This window comes from Euprymna scolopes, chromosome 39 (assembly GCF_053919585.1).
Source record: "Euprymna scolopes isolate OS-2025 chromosome 39, ASM5391958v1, whole genome shotgun sequence".
Lineage (NCBI taxonomy): Eukaryota > Metazoa > Mollusca > Cephalopoda > Sepiida > Sepiolidae > Euprymna > Euprymna scolopes.
Window position 1 is genome coordinate 69,789,359 of NC_136520.1, and position 18,666 is coordinate 69,808,024.

At 30.8% G+C, this 18,666-nt stretch overlaps 2 protein-coding genes across 2 annotated transcripts in view; one reads left to right on the plus strand and one right to left on the minus strand.

Annotated features, from left to right (window-relative positions):
* The window catches only part of LOC145263843 (uncharacterized), a 649,003-nt gene that overhangs the window by 159,240 nt on the left and 471,097 nt on the right, over positions 1–18,666 (minus strand). The window contains exons 35-37 of the mRNA XM_080120917.1: positions 12,235–12,467; positions 9,646–9,765; positions 3,437–3,622 (exon numbers count right to left, since the gene is read on the minus strand). Coding sequence (XP_079977043.1) covers positions 3,437–3,622; positions 9,646–9,765; positions 12,235–12,467 — 539 coding nt within the window. The remainder of the gene's footprint in view (positions 1–3,436; positions 3,623–9,645; positions 9,766–12,234; positions 12,468–18,666) is intronic.
* The window catches only part of LOC145263845 (uncharacterized), a 624,663-nt gene that overhangs the window by 14,599 nt on the left and 591,398 nt on the right, over positions 1–18,666 (plus strand). The window lies entirely within an intron of this gene.

The following is an 18,666-nucleotide window of genomic DNA, read 5'->3' on the forward strand; positions in this document are numbered from 1 at the left end:
AAAGGTTAGACAAGAAGGATGTTGAACGATTTTCTCAAATGGTAAAACAGAGAATGAAATGGATGCATTTGGAAAATGTAGCGTTTAAATCTGCATTCAGTAACTGAAATGCGATTACAAACTAAAACGTGGCCAATTGACCAAGATAAGGTAACAGAGTTTGTATAGATTTTCAATGTCCATTTTCAAGGACTTTTCAAAATTTTTCAAGGCTTCTCCAGACAAAATTCAAGTTTTCAAAACAAAGTTTGATATATAAACAATGATAAAATAAACCAAGAAAACTTAATTAACAACAGGAAAAGTCATTTTCATTTATCTCTTTATTTCATGAAGTTAAAGTTCAGTTATTTACATGAAGTTCTCTAACGTGCAACACAACTGGTCAACTATTTACAGATTTATTTAGTGCCAACCATGTGTGATTTCAAAGAACTTTCACTAATTTTGCTCAAAACAAATACTTTTTTTATATACACAGCAATATGCATATTGACAATCATATTTACATTTGCTATATTTGTTTTACTTTTAAATTTTGAATTTCCAGTGTTATGTCCCTTTAGCATAAAACTACCCAATGTTATTATATGGAAAACATCAGGTAGTTTCATGATAAAGGAATGTAACATGTAACTTGTATTCACAATAATATGACGCAATTTCAGAACAATGTATTTCGATTTTATTTTAAAATATTTAAAAAAATATTTTAATGGTATTTTCATTGATACTTAAAAAATAATTTAATAGTATTTTAATTTTATCTTTAAGATATCAACAAATTTTTACTGGGCATAAGGAATACGATTTTCAAGGCCTTTCCAAGACATTTTCAATATTTTCAAGGATTTTTCAACGTAATAATAGAAATAAGACATTTTCAAGGTAAAAGTCAAAATCCAAGAACTTTTCAAGTTTGTGCGAACCCTGAGTAATAAAAAATATTTAAAAAAAAATTTTTTTTTTTAAAAAGAAACAAAAAGGAAGAAAGGAAAGTTAGGAAAATGATTGATTTATTAAATGTCTAAAATAAACTTCAGTTAGAAATTTGGACCAAAATTAACTGACATAACTGATTTGGTATAAGCAGCCATAAACTATGATTTAAATACTGTTTTACAAAGTGAAGACAACAAATCCAACATAAAATGACATAAATGCAATGGCATAGCCATCAATGCTTCCTGTGCTTTTTGGACCCCCCCCCACCCTCCCTCTCTCGGAGAAGTCAACTGAATTTTTTTCCCCCTAATTTAAAGTGCCAGTAGGGCAGCCAGGCATTTGCCTTGTCATAAATAATTTGCCTGCTAATGGGGGAATTATTTACTGCTTACAAATCAATTTTGCCTGCCATTTCACAATAACGACTCAAAGTTTATGTACTTATAGAAGAATTTTATGACAAAAAATAGACTAGACTTTTAAGCCTGTTAACTTATGATGACAATCAATGATTGTAACGGTTTTTTCTAATCATTGAAGCAAAAGAGCAAGGGTGTAGCCAACAGTGTTTTTTGGATCACCCTTCTCAGAGAAGTCGACCGAAATGTTTTTCTCTAATTTAAAGCGCCAGTAGAGCAGCCAGAGGTAGGCAAGCATTTGCTTTGTAAATAATTTGCCTGCTAACAGGAGAATTATTTACTGCTTATGAATCGATTTTGTCTGCTATTTCATAATAATGCCTCAAAGTAAACCTACCTATTAGGGAAGTTTGCAGGGTTGGATTCATTTCGTTTTATTAAAAAAAATTTATTAATTTATTTTCATCTTTTTTGTACAAAATAGAAACAAAATTTTGCATATGATTCTGTTCATTTTTCATTTTGCTTCGTACATCTACACGTATTTATTTACAATCAGTATGTAACAAAAGGTACCAAGGCTTATGAAATATGAAACGTTATAATTAGGGAAACCCAAAAATTGCATTTATTGAATAATTTGATAAAATAATTATACAAAAAAATTCATAAATCAAAATATGTAAATTTCACGTTATTATAACATTCAATGAGTATTAATTCCAATTTTAGGTTGCCCTAATTACAACAACAAAAACAAACAAAACAAAACATTTTGTAAAATTTTTGCTTCAAAAGTCCCCCCTCCCCCCTCAGTCCTTCCTGGCATAAATGAATGTTATATAAACTTAAAAACAAACAATAAAATAAGAATCTGATAGTTAGGCACATGTGGGTTCAGAGTTCATGCAAGCGATGGAGTATCGTTCAACTACCCTGAATGTGAAATAAAGAAAGAACATTATCTTTGTGTACAACTTGTTTCTTTTGTTTTTACTTTCAATCAACAAAGAAAATATGAATCAGGTCGTCTCCCTTACTAATTTATTTTAAAACTCAAGACAAAACCTCATCTCATTGTGTAACACTAGCATTTTTTTCGTAACACAAATATTTTTGTTTTATTTTACTATTGGTGGAGGTGGGGGGGGGGGGGAGAGCATCACTTATCAAGTCCAAGAGTCATCTATAATATAAATCTCACCTGTTTGTTTAAATGTATGTATGTATGTATGTATGTATGTATGTATGTATGTATGTATGTCTGCCTAAGACTTCTGACAAAAGCGACGGATTTTCACAAGATCAATATCGTTTTAAAGCTCGACCCTTCGGGCGACAAATATCGAGAAACTGGCTAAAAACATTATTTCCTTCATCCTCAAATGGGCACTTTTCTACAAGGTGAGGTCATTTTTTTCTTGTGAATCAGGTAGTGAGCGTTATTCATTAGAAATAAGTTGATCAAAGCGAAGCAACAACAATGGCAATATGTTCAGAAAATAGAAGCAGATTCTTTGAGAAAATCGAATTAGGTTCCTAATTGTTTTTTTTTATAAAAGAGATGAAATAAAAAGAAAGGAAGTTTACAAAAGAAAAAAAAATGTTTGTGGATAAATCAGGCATAGGCTAAAGTATACTTGTACCTAACAGAGTTTGATTGCAGAAAGCATTGTGAATTTGAATAACACTGGTGACATTTTGGGGAGTCACCTTGTAAAACGAATAAAATCCAAGATGGTCCACACGTGGGGAATTCAGCATAAAGACTCTAAAACAAGAATGATGAATGAATTAAAAACAAATTTTTTATGGAAGTTGCAACAAGGCATGAAGCCACTTGATGTAAGGAGATAATCATAACAATGAAAAGCAGAGTAAGGTAGAATCACTTCAAGACAGATCAAGCCTAAAAGAAACCCATCACTCAGTTATCACTGTTCAATCCCTTACACTCTAAACAGGCTAGCCAAAAACTAAGCCTTTTAAAAAACCCAAGAGAGAAGGAAGGAGTTCCAAGACTGGCTAACAAAACGTTTACTTTTTAATTAAAAAAAAAAAAAATTATAAAATAAATAAAACAAAAAAAAAATTATAAAATAAATAAAACAAAAAAAAAAGGTCTGCTGTACCTCTTGAAGACGTTTTTCGATGTTATTCTTCTGATCAAGTTCTTGCTCCAACTGGTTGACCAAATTCTTGAGTTCCTGGGCAGTGAGTTCTTTGTCGTGAAGATCCCTCTCCAGCTTTTCATTCTTTAACAGCATTTCACTTTGTATTGTGATTCGATTTTCAATTTGATCCGATAACTCTTCCACCTGGAGGTTAGAAAAACATTTTTAATTTTAACAAACTACAAATAATATACAAGTATTTTTGTTTTATTTTACTATTGGTGGTGGTGGTGGTGGGGGGGAAGCATCACTTATCAAGTCCAAGAGTCATCTATAACATAAATCTCACCTGTTTGTTTAAATGTATGTATGTTTGCATGTCTGCCTAAGACTTCCGACAAAAGTGACGGATTTTCACAAGATCAATATCGTTTTAAAGCTCGATCCTTCGGATGACAAATATTGAAAAATTGGCTAAAAACATTATTTCCTTCATCCTCAAATGGCCACTTTTCTACAAGGAGAGGTCATTTTTTTCACCGATATTTTCAAAATTCATCCCCTCTTTTCGATTGACTAGCCTTAATTTAAGCCTTCACCACTTCTGGTTTAACAATGGATGCAACGGTAAGTACGTCACATATTTTTTTTTCATGTTCTTTTCCTCCTTCACAGTATGGGTTCGAGCCTGCCTGCCTACTACCACTTTTTTTTTTTTTTTGCTCAAGACACACCTCCAAAAACCTGGGCAACGCCGGGCATCCAGGCTAGTTTGAGGATAAAGATTAATGAGACGGGAATGATTGTTAGCTAAAGGATGAGGAACACTATGGGAGTTCATAACATTGGTCATTATTTGGAATCTTCAGACTACTTTTCTCATCTTGAGTGTAATTTTCACAACGTTTCGGTCAATGTAACCTCCAACTTTCTTCAGGTGTATCTTTTCGAACTCGTAATGTTTCCGTCAAACTCAGGAATTTAGACAGAATTTCGAATGAAACCCTTTATTTACTTCACAAGAGTAGCATGCTCTCATTCTGTCAGCCATGACTGGATAGAGGTCCTAATTAATTCGCAATTGTATGTTTTTTTTCTGTCAGTCACACTGAGAATTGAACCTTCAACCTTCATGACAATATCACTTTTACAATTGATTTTTCCAAGTACTCTAACCACTGCGTCATGGGTTGTTGGAGGTTACATCGACTGAAATATTGCGAAAATGACACTCAAGATGAGAACAGTAGTCTGAAGATTCCAAATAATATGAATAATGAATCCTCAAATTAAAAATTCAGAAATGCTATGAACTATGCTTAATTACTTAGGGACAAGAATTTGTTGATATTGGACTTGAAGATGACAAGAATTTGTTGATATTGGACTTGAAGATAACCAAATTGTAACCAGCAGGAAGGCAGTTCTACAGTAATGTGTTCCACAGATGGTAAGACCTTGCAAAGAAGCCATATCCGTAGAAATTTCATTTGAGACTAGGGAAGGAGAAAGGAAAATATTTTTTTCAATGCGAATGTCTTACAAGAAAGAACCAAAGATTGGAGTTCAGTCGAGTACTTATTATTTTTTAATACTACCCATATTTATATAAATATACCACATAATGAATTTGGTTATAAAATACAGTAGAACCCCAGGATACGGTAGACCTAGGACTACGTTTTTTTTTCAGGTTACAATGTGGAATGCAATGTTTTTCTGGCTCCTCGTTACAGTATTTGCCCTGCCTTACGGTGTTATTTATAATGTTATTTGATTATATACATGTGTATTATATACTGTACTGTATTTTGTTACTAATTTTTAATGCCGTATTCCAGGTTCTACTGTATAGAAAAAAAAAAGCAGACAAATAAAATGCCTTCATTTTTTTACCTCAGCACTCAAGGGAAACATCTCATATCTATTTCCTTCCATAGACAACTCAAATTTGAGATTTAGAAATGATTTATCAAGTAAAAAAATGTTTAAACCCTCCAAAACTCTCTAACATATTTACTCATAAAAAAATTATTCCCATCAAATATAAAAAAGTATTTGCACAATTTAAATTTTAACATTTGATCGGATGTCTGATCGATTTTTATTGCCAAAATATGCTCTTTTTAAATACATATATTCCATCATTGAATTATCTCCCCAATTAATTTTAAAACATTACTAAAAAAAAATTAAATATAAATAAATTTGACTTTTAATATCTCATTTCTAAAAACAAGACGATTCATGCAATAGACATTTTCCTTCAACATGAATTCCTTAACTTTAGCCATATAAATAGTATTCTTTCAAAAATTGTACTTTTACATGGTTTTTATTCAATACATTCTTCCCCCATTTTTTCCTTGAACCCAAAGGATTGTATTCTAATGCTTTTTTTTTAGAAAATATTGTCTGCCCTTTAAGAAGTGACTGTCATCAAAGAAAAACAAGGAATATCAAAGGAAAATATTTCAACCCAAAATTTAGGATTTGAGAGGAAAGAGAAAAACAAAATGTCATGCCAATTTCCTGAGCGAGACCATCACCAATTCTTAATATTCTGGTATTTGTAACTCACCATCTGAGAAAAAGATGAAATACCAGAGAAACGGCACGCCAAGCAAATGGAAAAAACAAAACAAAAAAAACAGCAACACAAAACAGAAAAAAATTTTACAATATAATTTTTTTTTAAATTTAGGTGCTTATTTAGAATTGATCCGCTTTTCAAAAAAATACAGAACAATCTTTAAAAATACTTTATGATGTATATACCTGTCATAGAATGAACATGTTATATTCCAAAAAATCACGTAAATTGATCAAGTACTTTTTTTTATATATATAAAAAATTAAATTTTATGACGAAGCGATATGGTTTGATCTGCCATGTTACATAAATAAGGAGGAGACAACTCAATTTGAATTATCGAGATCCAAATCAGACTTCAATTCACTATTACAATCACTAAAAATTGTAAAAAAAAATGATTTCCTATGTAAAAAAAAAATACTTGATCAATTAATGTGATTTTTAGAATATGACATTTTCATTCTGTGATGAGTATGTACATCATAATGATTTTTCTGATATTTAGATTTTTAAAATAGGTTTAATTCTCGATAAGCACCTAAATTATTATAATATTTTACGTTTCTAGAGTTTTTGAGACAAGAATTGATAATTTGTATTGCTTTTATTATTTTAACTACTGTTCTGATTTTGTTCTCACAAAATTTTAGCTGATGTAACGTCTGAATTTTAAGTACGTCTTGTTGAACTCTAGAATCTGTACGGAATTTTGAACGGAACTCTTTATTTAATCCATAAGGAGAACTTGCTCTCGTTCAATCAGCCATAAATTAGAAATTAGAATATTCCTCAATAACAATGATAAATACGACTCATCAAATATTTGCAATGCAATTAAAGAATTTTGACTAAAATTTAGCAACAACTTCTAATATTAACTAGATGGGACAATTTAAAAATTGATCAACAAATGGAAACAAATGTAGGGTAAAAAAAAAAAAAGAAAAAAAGGTGGTCGAACCACAAATTAAAAATACTGTTGAGGAAATTGAAGACAAAAGATGTGATGGAGAATGATATAAATAAGTGTTATATAAACTTGGGGGGGAAAAACAACAAAATGTGAGATGGGGTCTGGTACACATGGAGTCAGAGTTTATGAAAAAGACTGAATATTTTTGAGTTGTCTCAAAGTTTTGTATAAGGTGTCTCAGTTATTTATTGTCTTTAAATTTGAACATATAATATATATATAAAAAAGTACAAATTGTGTTATGTCTTTTACATTCTAATTGATTTAACAATTGAAGACAAATCCTCATCTCATAATGCAACACTACTAAAGTCTAGGCCTGGTCTGCTTAGTAATTTTTCTTTTTTTAGCATATGTGCTGTTTTTTTGAGTCACCTGCCTAGATTTTAGTAGCATTTGGGAGTCTCTAATTGTAGAAAAAATAAACATTGTACACCCTTAAAATTTCGGCAATGAAAACACATAATCCCCTATTGATCTTTATTAGAGTTGCTTCTCCTTTGTCAACCAATTTTTTTTTCATAAATTCGAAACTGTAACCATAAAATAGAGACTAACTTACAAAATACGAAAATATTTACGGAGCCAGTAATTTTTCTCTTTTCTTTTCCAAACAACAAGCAATATGCCTGAAGACAGTCGAAGGACAATCTGACCGAAACATTGCACAAATAACACTCAAGATAAGAACAAGAGTCTGATCAATACAACGAATATAAACAATCAACCCTCATCTAAAAAATTGAGAAGTTTAATATATTGGGTTGTTCCGAAAATACTGATTTTTTTTCATCGCAATTTTAATTAGTTTTGAAAGTTTTTTATGCAAATATTATATGTTTAAATATCCATGTTTACTTTTTATGCAAACTTATGCTGGCATTCGTTTGAATTTATTAGTTGATTTAAGTATTTGCCATTATGTCAATCATGTGGTCTTGATCAGAGCTGAAACAAATGGATTTTTTTTTTCCCCCAAATAAAATCATTACTCTTGAGTTTTTAAACAAGTAACAATGTTTTGCATTGAGAGGTTTAAAATGATAATTTTTTCTTTTTACCAAAACAAACATCACTTACAATCCAAACAGTTTATTCCAACTAAATACTAAACAAATTGACTGTTACCTAAAAATCCTGACCTTACTCTAAGCTCAACAAGATCAAAACATCTCTAAAACCTAACACAGAGGTCATTTGCTTAGGGTTCAAACGCTCACATGTCTTTGAGACAAACAGGAACCAAAACTCTCCTCTTTAAATTATATGAAAAACAAAATGGAAAAAAAAACAATAACAAATCAAAAAAAAAAAAAATCTTTCCTATGTTTATTAGTTTTCCCCATTTTGTCTTTTATTCATTCCGTCTCCACAACATTTTCTTTTTATAAGATATTGTGTATTTTATCTTTATATCAATAAACAGTCTCATTCAGATCACACAACAAGACCACTTGAGATTCATCAGTCTTAATCTATGTGGTTAAATAATCAACTGTTAACTATTCTGCACTTTCAACTACTAATTTCTGGGGTTAAATTAAACACAGTGCTGTTAAAGCTCACTACTCCGAAATCTGATATACTGCTATCAAAGCTTGCTACTCTAAAATCTGAATCTGCTCAGTCTCTGAAAAACAGGCATTTATTCAAACCAGCTGCATCTCATTTGTATATGAGCTGATGAGAAATCTTGTTACTTCATGAGATCACCAACACAAAAAAGAAGCAGTAGCCGTTTTTTCTTTATTCTTTTTATTTGCTACTGGACAAGACAAACTGCACAAAATCAGGTTTGAACCAATTTTTAAGACAATCTTTAATTTTTATTCAATTTTTAGTCACAATCTATGGATATAAAAATTATTATTATTATCACTATTATTAACCAGGAGATTTATCAGCTGAAGTGGACATAACTTCAATGTGAGATCAAGTGGTCCATTTTTCTCAGCATGGAATCTCCTTTTTAAGAGGCAATTATTTGTTTTCAAAATTGCATCCCATTTTATAGGTGGTAAAGAGCCATACATGTGTCCCCATTACAGGTCTGGTTTTTGTAACGTGTATGCATTGCACCATTGCTGAACACATATTGCAATGGGTTCTTCGTTATTATAGCGAAATCCAACAACTGAAAAATGAGTTTTCAAAAACAAAAAACAAAACAATAATAACTTACTATTTTTTTATCAATGTCAATAATAAACAATGCTAACTGTCTACCATAATTAGTTAAATATTTCTGGAATATTACATAAAACACGTATTTCCATAATTCAACGAAATTTCACCATCTTTGTTTTGTCATGTATGACCTATACAAAAAGGAAATAGCTCAGTTTTAATTGGTTTAAGTTTTTGACAATTTTCAAAAATGAATTATCTCCCTTGCCCTCTTGTTAATATGTAAGTTAAAATTGCTAATTGTCTTTGAAAACTATCTTCTTTAATAATTAATTTTCTACTTTACTGATTTTTGTAATTTTTGGATATATTCATTACTGCGACATGACAATTCAGTAGATGCCATTGGTTTCACTTGAAATTCAATTTTTCATTTTTAGAATTTTGCTTCAACAATGCAGGCCACATTTAATAAAAAATTTTGTTTAAATTCTTACAATAACTTCAAGATTCAAAACAATGTTGACTCACCTCTTTCTTGAGACGAGTTTCCGATTTCTCTTTGTTTTCAAATTGTTTAATTGCGGATTTCCATTTATTGATCTCTCGTAAACTTTCTTCACGTTCTTGTTCTCTTTCTTGGGCTTGTTCCTAAAAGAGGGAAACAAAATGTGCATATAATTATATACAGAATGCATAAGGCATTTGAGGGGAGACGTTATTTTTACTATAACAGGAATATTGGTATTATATTTTCTATATTAAAAATTAGCAATGGCAGTCCATGTAATAATTACACAATAAATGAAGAGACAGGCAGTTATTGTGACTATAAATAGAATCCAAAGATGCTGATAGCTATGCATCCTATGTGTTCCAAGGATGCAAATCAATTTGTAAGCATACTCTCACATTGTTACATGATAAGGGCTGTCCCCTGTTCATGTAAGTATAAAAATAGAGAGATTAGTTAAAATGAAAATAAGAGAAAGCAGAAATCGAACCCTGGACATAAGTTTTAAAGAACAATAGGTTTAAATGGAATGTCCAGTAAATTGTTAATTCGGATGAAATAAATAATAAATAAACTATTCAATTGTTAAAAGAATGTGGATAATAAAATATGGGTTGAATAAATTAGATATGTAGGTTAAATTCCTTTGTGGAAACAACACAAGAAAAATAGGTTATTGGGAAATCAATGTCGGAAACGTGCAAAGTCGCGCATGTTGAAACACGTGAATTTTGCTCACGTGGCCGGGATGCATGGATTCTCAATATAGGAAGTGGGAGTTAGTTAGTCATAGAGAGAGTCAGAGACAGTCAGAGAGACAGTCAGGGGAGACAGAGACAGGCGGACGTCTGAAGCGAGACGTCACTTCAGAAACTAAGATGTGAAACTTTGAGTTCTTAATGAGGAAATCCCGACCGGTCGTATTAAATAAATCCATCATGTGTTTTGGATAAAGCTCATCTTTGTGTTTGTGATTTCTACAAAAAGGTAAATTGTATTGTTATTATATGTCTGTGTATAAAATGTCATTACATACACATCTCTCTCTCTAAGATACAACATCATATGTAATAAGACAAGAACTCTCACTAAGACTCATATCATTACTAATAAGAACTCACGTAACATACGCGCACAAGTGGTATAGTCTAATACTAATAATAATAACTATATAACAACATGTGAGAAAGCCCATCTTCTCTGCTCTAATGATGCAAGTGCCAGAACAGATATTTTGGAGATACGTGAATTAGTCGGAAAGGATCCAGGCCTCTACATTCTCCAGAATCAACTCTTGTCGATTTCTTTGTATGCTGTTTCATCAAAACAAAAGTGTACCATAAAAAAATTGATCATCTAACCTCAGTTCAAGAAATAACACCCGAAATGCTTCTTAATGTTTCTAGAGCTGTTAAAGATAGAGTTGAAACTTGTAGACATGCAGACGGCACACATGTAGAATAAATTGCATTTTCTCATTTGTTTAGTCATTTCCCTGTGATTCAAACTGTGCAGGAAAAAAATGCTATTATGCATAAAGCCATGAAATTTTAGATATAGTATGAGTATATTTTTAACGATGATACATTGCAAATTTTTTTTTTTATTTTAATTCTTTTTATTCCATTTTCTCCCAAAACAAGGCACAGTGCCACTTTGAAATAGGAGGCTACTATCGGGGACATAAGTTACAGCGGTACTAAGAAGAAAGATGAGCACTAAGATGTCTGTTTACATTACATTTGAACTTCTGCATGTCAGTACAGTTGGGAAAGCAAAATTCCTGAAAGGAGTTCCAAAGTTTAGCAGTTCTGGGGAAGAAACTATTGAAGAAGAAGGCTTTCTTACACCTAGGGATCTTTACTGTGTAGGGGTGGAATTTAGCTGCTTGTCTGGTTTGTCGGGGGTATTTACATTGAGGGGGTACAAGTGCTTGTAGTTAGTCAGAACATTCACCATTAGAATACTTGTAGAACAGGTAGAGGGATGCAACATTTCGTACACACTCACTAACTATCCAGGTTTATTATTCGTGTTCCCTTTGACAAGAGGTTTGATGCTGTCTGGCTACCCTTATGCTCCAGTAGTTATGATTGCGGAATTAACTGCCATTGTTTACAGTCTTGTCTGATGGTTTATTTCCATGTCTTTTTAGGGTGCCTGATAATGTTTTTGATATTTTTGAGCATTGAGGAGGATCTAATTTGTGATGTAATCCTTCCCACCTCTTTTCATGGATGGCGCAAGCATGTCCATGGGCAGCTGAGGAACTGAGCAACGACTATCGAGAAGAAATTAGCCGAGCCTTCAGGACCACAAATGGTCGGCGTTTGATGGTGGAATCATGATTGGTTATCCATCTCGAGCGACCTTGCTCAGGATCACCATGATCCATGATGTAGTGCAGGTTAAGGATGAAGCCGGCTCAACTTAACCAAGATGAACACCATTGCAACAACAAACTATATATACATCTGTTTTAACATTGTAACCACAATCAAGACTAATGTATCATTATTATAAAAAGCAGAACAATACAACAAAATATTCAAATTGAAATAAAATGAAAAAGATAAAAAAAGAAAATAATAACAAATTGGACTTACGTCGAGAAATTGTTTATTAGCCTTCAGTTTATTCTCAACTGATTCCAGCTGAAGACGGAGGTCATCAACCTGCTGACGTTTCTCATCGAGCATCTCACTGTACTTGTGTTCCAGGTCCTCCTCGGAGGCAATTAAGTCTCGGATTCGAGCCTCGTAATTGTCTTGGTTCTGTTGGAGCAAATGCGTCATGTGACGCTTTTCTTCGTTGAGTTGGCTAATCTCGTCCAACAGACCTATGTATACAGGGGTACACAGCACACAATAAGGAATGGAACAGATTTGATATCGGAATCGTTTTTAAATAGATACAACGATAAGAACTTAAATCAACTTCTCAAAATAAGAACTGAGCTGAATCAAGACAGCAAAGTGTTCACACAAAAAAGGACTCGATATTATTTTTGATAGAGTTTTATTTATATACTTGCTAACTTCTCTCCCCTCACTGTCACTTTGCAAAATTTTCTACTTGAAAGACATGAAAGATTTAAAATCATAAACATTTCATTCATGAGTTTGCTATAAACAGGAAACAAGATCTTTCTCGCTTATTCATATAGACGAACATTCACATTTTTGTGATTTCAATACAAGTCTACTTATCTTTTAAAGAAGACTGTAAAGAAAGGAAAACAAAGAAAAAATAATAATTTTCCTTTTTACTCATAATGTAGAAATAGATCGCAACCTGTTGAAAATCAAGTCAATCCCCCAAAATATGAGAACAATTGAACACAAATATTTGTCCAAGAAATAAAACAACATTACAAAATAGAACTATTTGTTATATTAAAATCAAGAGTTTTTGAATTAAAAAAAAAATACTAATTAATAAAATGACCTTTTTTAAAATCGATATGCAAATTAGTAAACTTAAAATAGATGTTATTACAAGAAATTGGCCCAACGTTCGTAATTCAATATTTGTTTGTCTGTCACAGAAATCAATATGTTAACAATTAGTTTCAATAAGGGTTAAATTTTTTAAAGAATCTAAAAACACTATTCAAATCTTCTTTCGATTCCATTTGAGGCAATTATTGGTTTGACCCATAAAATAACTGAAATGTATAGAAAGGAAACAATTTTCAAAAATAAAGCCTTCCTTACAATAAACAAATCATATGTATTTCAGACAACATGATTGTATGATCCTCATTGATGGGAGAGTCCATTATATATATATATATATATATATATATATATATATATATATATATATATATGTGTGTGTGTGTGTGTTTGTGTGTGTGTTTTTTTTATATTCCTTAAGGATTACCAATGGATTATCAATGGACTCATTTTTGGATTTATCCTGTTCTGGATTTTACCTTTTTATTCATTGGATTTTTACCATATCTTTTTCCTTCCTTTTCCCATTTCCTGGTTTCTTAATCATTTCGCTACTTGTGCACTTTTGCCACCGTGCTAAAAAAATAATGTTATTATTTTGAAAGCCATTTTTAACATGGGGAGGAGGGGGTGTTTTGTAACAATTCTGTGCTTCCACCTTATAATTTAATAAAAAAAAGATATTGTGAAGCTTGAATTTTACCTGAAGAAATTATTTAAAAATAATGTGGTGGCAAAAGTGCACAAACACCATCATTTTGAATCCTTCTCTGACTGTGATCTTTAACACTAATCAATTAATATTACCATATATACATATATGTGCATGTGTTCATCACACAAAGTTAGAAAACAAAAATTTGCTGGACGAATTTATTTCAAGTATTTTAAAGAATTGAGAAAGCAAATCTATTTTATTATTTTTTTTGTGCTTTCTAAACTGATTATATATATATATATATATATATATATATATATATATATATATTACTTTTTAAAAACTTTCCATTTTTTTTTTCTGTCTCCTTTATTTTTAATGCCATTTTAATGTTATTTAAAATATTATTACTACAAACACTAGTGAAGGAGAAATTCTTTTCATGTCATTTTTAAAGGTGTACACTGTTTTGTGCTTTTTAGACCACCCTTCTCGGAGAAGTTGATTGAAGTTTTTTTTCTCTAATTTAAAGCACCAGCAGAGCAGCCAGGAGAATTATTTACTGCTTGTGAATCTTTTTTTCTCTGCCATTTCATAATAACGCCTCAAAGTAAACCTACCTCTAGGAGAATTTTGCATGTTTGATTCATTTCGTTTTATCTCGTTCAAAATGTTTACTAATTTATTTGCATCTTTTTGTACAAAAATGACACACATCTTTCCATATTGTTCTGTTCATTTTTCATATATTACTTTTTAAAAACTTTCCATTTTATTTCTCTTATTTTTTTTTTAATGCCATTTTAATGTTATTTAATATAATTACTGCAAACACTAGAAAAGGAGAATGTTTTTTCAAGTCATTTTTGAAGGTGTACACTTGTATATTAATAAAATTGCATGGCCCTAACAGTAAAAAAAACAACAAAAAAAATCCCCAACAAATTTCAGTTTAGATAAACAAAATTGTGAATTGAGAAAAAATTTTTTTTACAGAGATTGATTTAACTCATGCCATGCAATCAAAATTCATCACAAAATGAAGCACACAAGTAATTGCCTCCAAAAAGCCTTATTTTTTTAAATTCTGAAATGAAATAAATGTCTCCTGACAAGCATTTATTTATGAAAATCAAGTTGTTTGCAATTCATAAAAGACTATGATCCTCTATTCTCTCTCTCTTTCTCTCTCTATATATATACGTGGAAGTTTACCAGCAATGTTTCATACAAACTACCATTTACATATATATATATGATGAAAATAATGGAAATAGTATACCGACAAAATAGAGAAATAAAAAGGACACATAATACGGTTTGTTCCTTTTTATTTCTCTCTCTCTCTCTCTCTCTCTCTCTCTCTCTCTCTATATATATATATATATATATATATATATATATATATATATATATATATATATATATATATATTCCAGGTTAAAAATATCCAAAAGTAAAAAAAAACAAAAAACATTGAATTTAACGAAGTTGCTAATAGTGCTTAATAAAAAGAGCAGGATATTATTTTATTCAATTTAGGTAAACAAAATTACTATTTGTCACTACAATAAATTTACTGTTTCAATCTAAAAAGATTTTATCAGGCAACAGAAGTCACCGTTCTTCATCAAGGCCAGTCTTTTAATGAAAATAAGAAATTTGAAAGGCTTTTCTTTCTTTCTTTTTTTCCAAAATTTATAATTTGCATCATCATTTCTCAAAACTAAATTAATTTACACTCATAAATCACAGAATATGAACCTGTACCTCAGGAGAGAGAAAGCTTAATATGAGCATCTTTTTAAATCAAATTAAATCAAACGTCAGAGAAAGCCAAAATTTTAAAAACAATTCTTTGCATGAAGCGCCTCTTAAGTGGTCCCTCTTCTGAGAATAAAAAGGTTTGAATCCTGCACGAGTCTCATTTTTCACTTTGTTCTATTCTATTTTTATATCCATCCGCGCAATAATCATTTGTTAAATAAAATCATCCCCACAAGCAATAACATAAAAAAAATAAAAACAGCTTAATAAATAACATAATGTATATTGAACTTTAGCTTTTAAAAATTGACTTCCAAACTAACCTACCTCTGTCCAGGTCTTTATTTATCCCTCTTGCATTCAATTCTATCCTTATCATTTCCTCCCATGTTTACCTTGATCTTCCACCGTGAACTGACCCTGTTATCTCAACTGTTCTACATCCACTAATAGAAGAACTTTTATCCATTCTTTGACTGTGGCCATAAGCCTCCTGTTCTGTACATATCTTCCTATAATGTTCAGATTTAATCTTCCTATGAGGTCATGATAACTAAACCTGTCTTTAAGACTTACATTACAAATGCATCGTATCATTCTCATATCATTTCTCTCCATGCAATGCATGTCCTCAATTCTAACTGACCAGATTTCACATCCATACATCATCAAATCCTGTACACAAGTTTGGTCAGCAGTGGCAACTATTTCTATCTAATGCATTTACAAACTTAATTTATTTAAATCTATCTTTAAAGAAATTTCAAAACACCAGTAATAAGCTGATTTGTCAGTGTGAAATAAAAACAATATATTATTTTATAGATCAGCTGTGTTGTGTTTTACATGCTATCAGTATGTATATATGTTCGACCAGCAAATAAAGTAGATATTGACAATTATATGGACTGGAAAGTGCATTTTGAACAATCGGGCACAATGAATACATAACAGTGTTATTAGGCTGGGCTGGTATTTTTAGGTAAGATGAAGCCATTTATTTTTTATTTTTAAGCTTTTATTCACCCCCAAACATAACACATTGCTACAGTTAATTAGAAGTCAAAATTATATGAGCATCGTAAGTGGGGATTTATGCAGCAAGATGTTTGGTCATATTACGTAAAAATTTCTGCCTGTTGGTACAGTTGGGGAAATAGGGAGTAGATAGGGAATTTCAAAGGTAGGCGGTTTGAGGAAAGAAGCCATTAGAGCTGATCTGGGCTGTTGATAACTACCAAAGTTAGATTTTCGTAAATAAAATGTTTGTGGAGACCATTAGTTTCAGTTGTTTTTCACCACATTTCAAGATACATCAAGCAGATACAAATAAAAAAAACAACACATTCATGAAAAAACAAAAACAAAAAAAAAACAAAGAAAATACAAAAACAAACCTCCAAAAAGCATGCATTGGAATTTTTAGTTTTAGTAAAAAATATGAACGAAAAAAATCATCTATTAACAATGATGGCACCAAATTGATAAACGGTGTATTTTAAAAATATAATTTCTATGAGCCAAGCAGCCATATAAGTACACATTCGGCGTCATAAAATCATTTTAGTTTTGAATTATTTCATTATAAAACTTATATGTAGTTGTAAGGTAGATAACTCATATTATATTCTTCAATTCAAAACAGAAAGTATCCCCCTTACATTATTTTAGATATATTTAAAAATTAAGACAACATTTATGAATGATGTGTCACGTGATCCCTTGTGGACATCAAAATTTATGCTTTCAAATATTACTTAATTCCACAATTAAAACTTCATTGGTTATTTTAGCTTTGAAAAATATTAACCGATGGGACGATTCCAATATTCCCCCCCCCCTGATTCCGATACAATTACCGATTTCGATTCTTGATAAATCTTTAAATATTTAACTATAAAATGGGTATTTTGTCCCAATTACTGTAAAAACACATCTTAAATGTGCATATATTTTTTCAAACGTAAAAACACACTTGTGAGGGGGGGGTGATCTATAGATTTTATTTTTATTAGTAGTTTAAAATCAATATTTATTTTTTTATTATTACTACCAGCAGTGCAAATTTTTGTAAAACAAAATCAATAAAAAAAAAAAAAAAAAAAAAACAAAAATAGATAAAAGAATCGTTTCTGGCATCAGAAAATAAGCACAAATTTTTCCGACTCCAATACCCGATTCATCCTTCCAACACTAATATATATATATATATATATATATATATATATATATGATTTAGTTCATTTTCCAATTATGTTCCAAATAAAGAGTATATACAATGAATGCTATTTTAGTTGTTTACAGCTGTTTTAAGAGAATGTTTATTACAAGTCATACAATGAAATATCACACAAACACACACACACACACACACACACACACACACACACAACGAAAATGACCATAATAAGTGCGTGAGACATTTACTGAACACAAGTGAAGCTGTGTTGCATTTTGCGTGCAATGTGTTCTGGGTATTTTCGTGTCGTTCATAAAATCGATCACATGACTTATGGATGAGGAACTTGTGGAAGTCAAAGGTCAACGATGACAAGCAACACAATGACATTTTTTTAAATAAAATCTCAAAGACATTTCTCTCCGATATTTGCTTTTTCCCCTTTTATGACAAATCAATCCTCCAGGGGTTATTTGACGCCAAAATACGATAATTACTGCAAAGAATTCATTGATTATTGGCTTGCCGGTTTTTATGAATTGTTTAATGCCAAAGGAAATAATCATTAGAGGTTATTTAATGTTGAAATACAATAGCTATGGTATACAACATGCTAGTTGCTTTTGTAACTATAACTGTATGGGGGAGTAGAAGGAATTGCATGTTCATACCTTTTTGAACATAATGAGGTGAAATAAATATATATTATAAATATATAAATATAATGGTGATGATGTCAGCGACTTGAGCATTGCAGATCCACTTGGTCTTGACTATGTTCGTCTTGAGCCCAAACGTACCCCCATTTCAATTTCTGAATTATTTGTGTTGATTTTAAATTGGAATATAATTAAATTACATGGTGCCATCATTGTTTAATTTATAGTAGTAGTAATAATAATAATAATAATAATAATAATAATAAATAATGATAATAATCAATAATAATAATGATAATAATAACAAATAATAATAA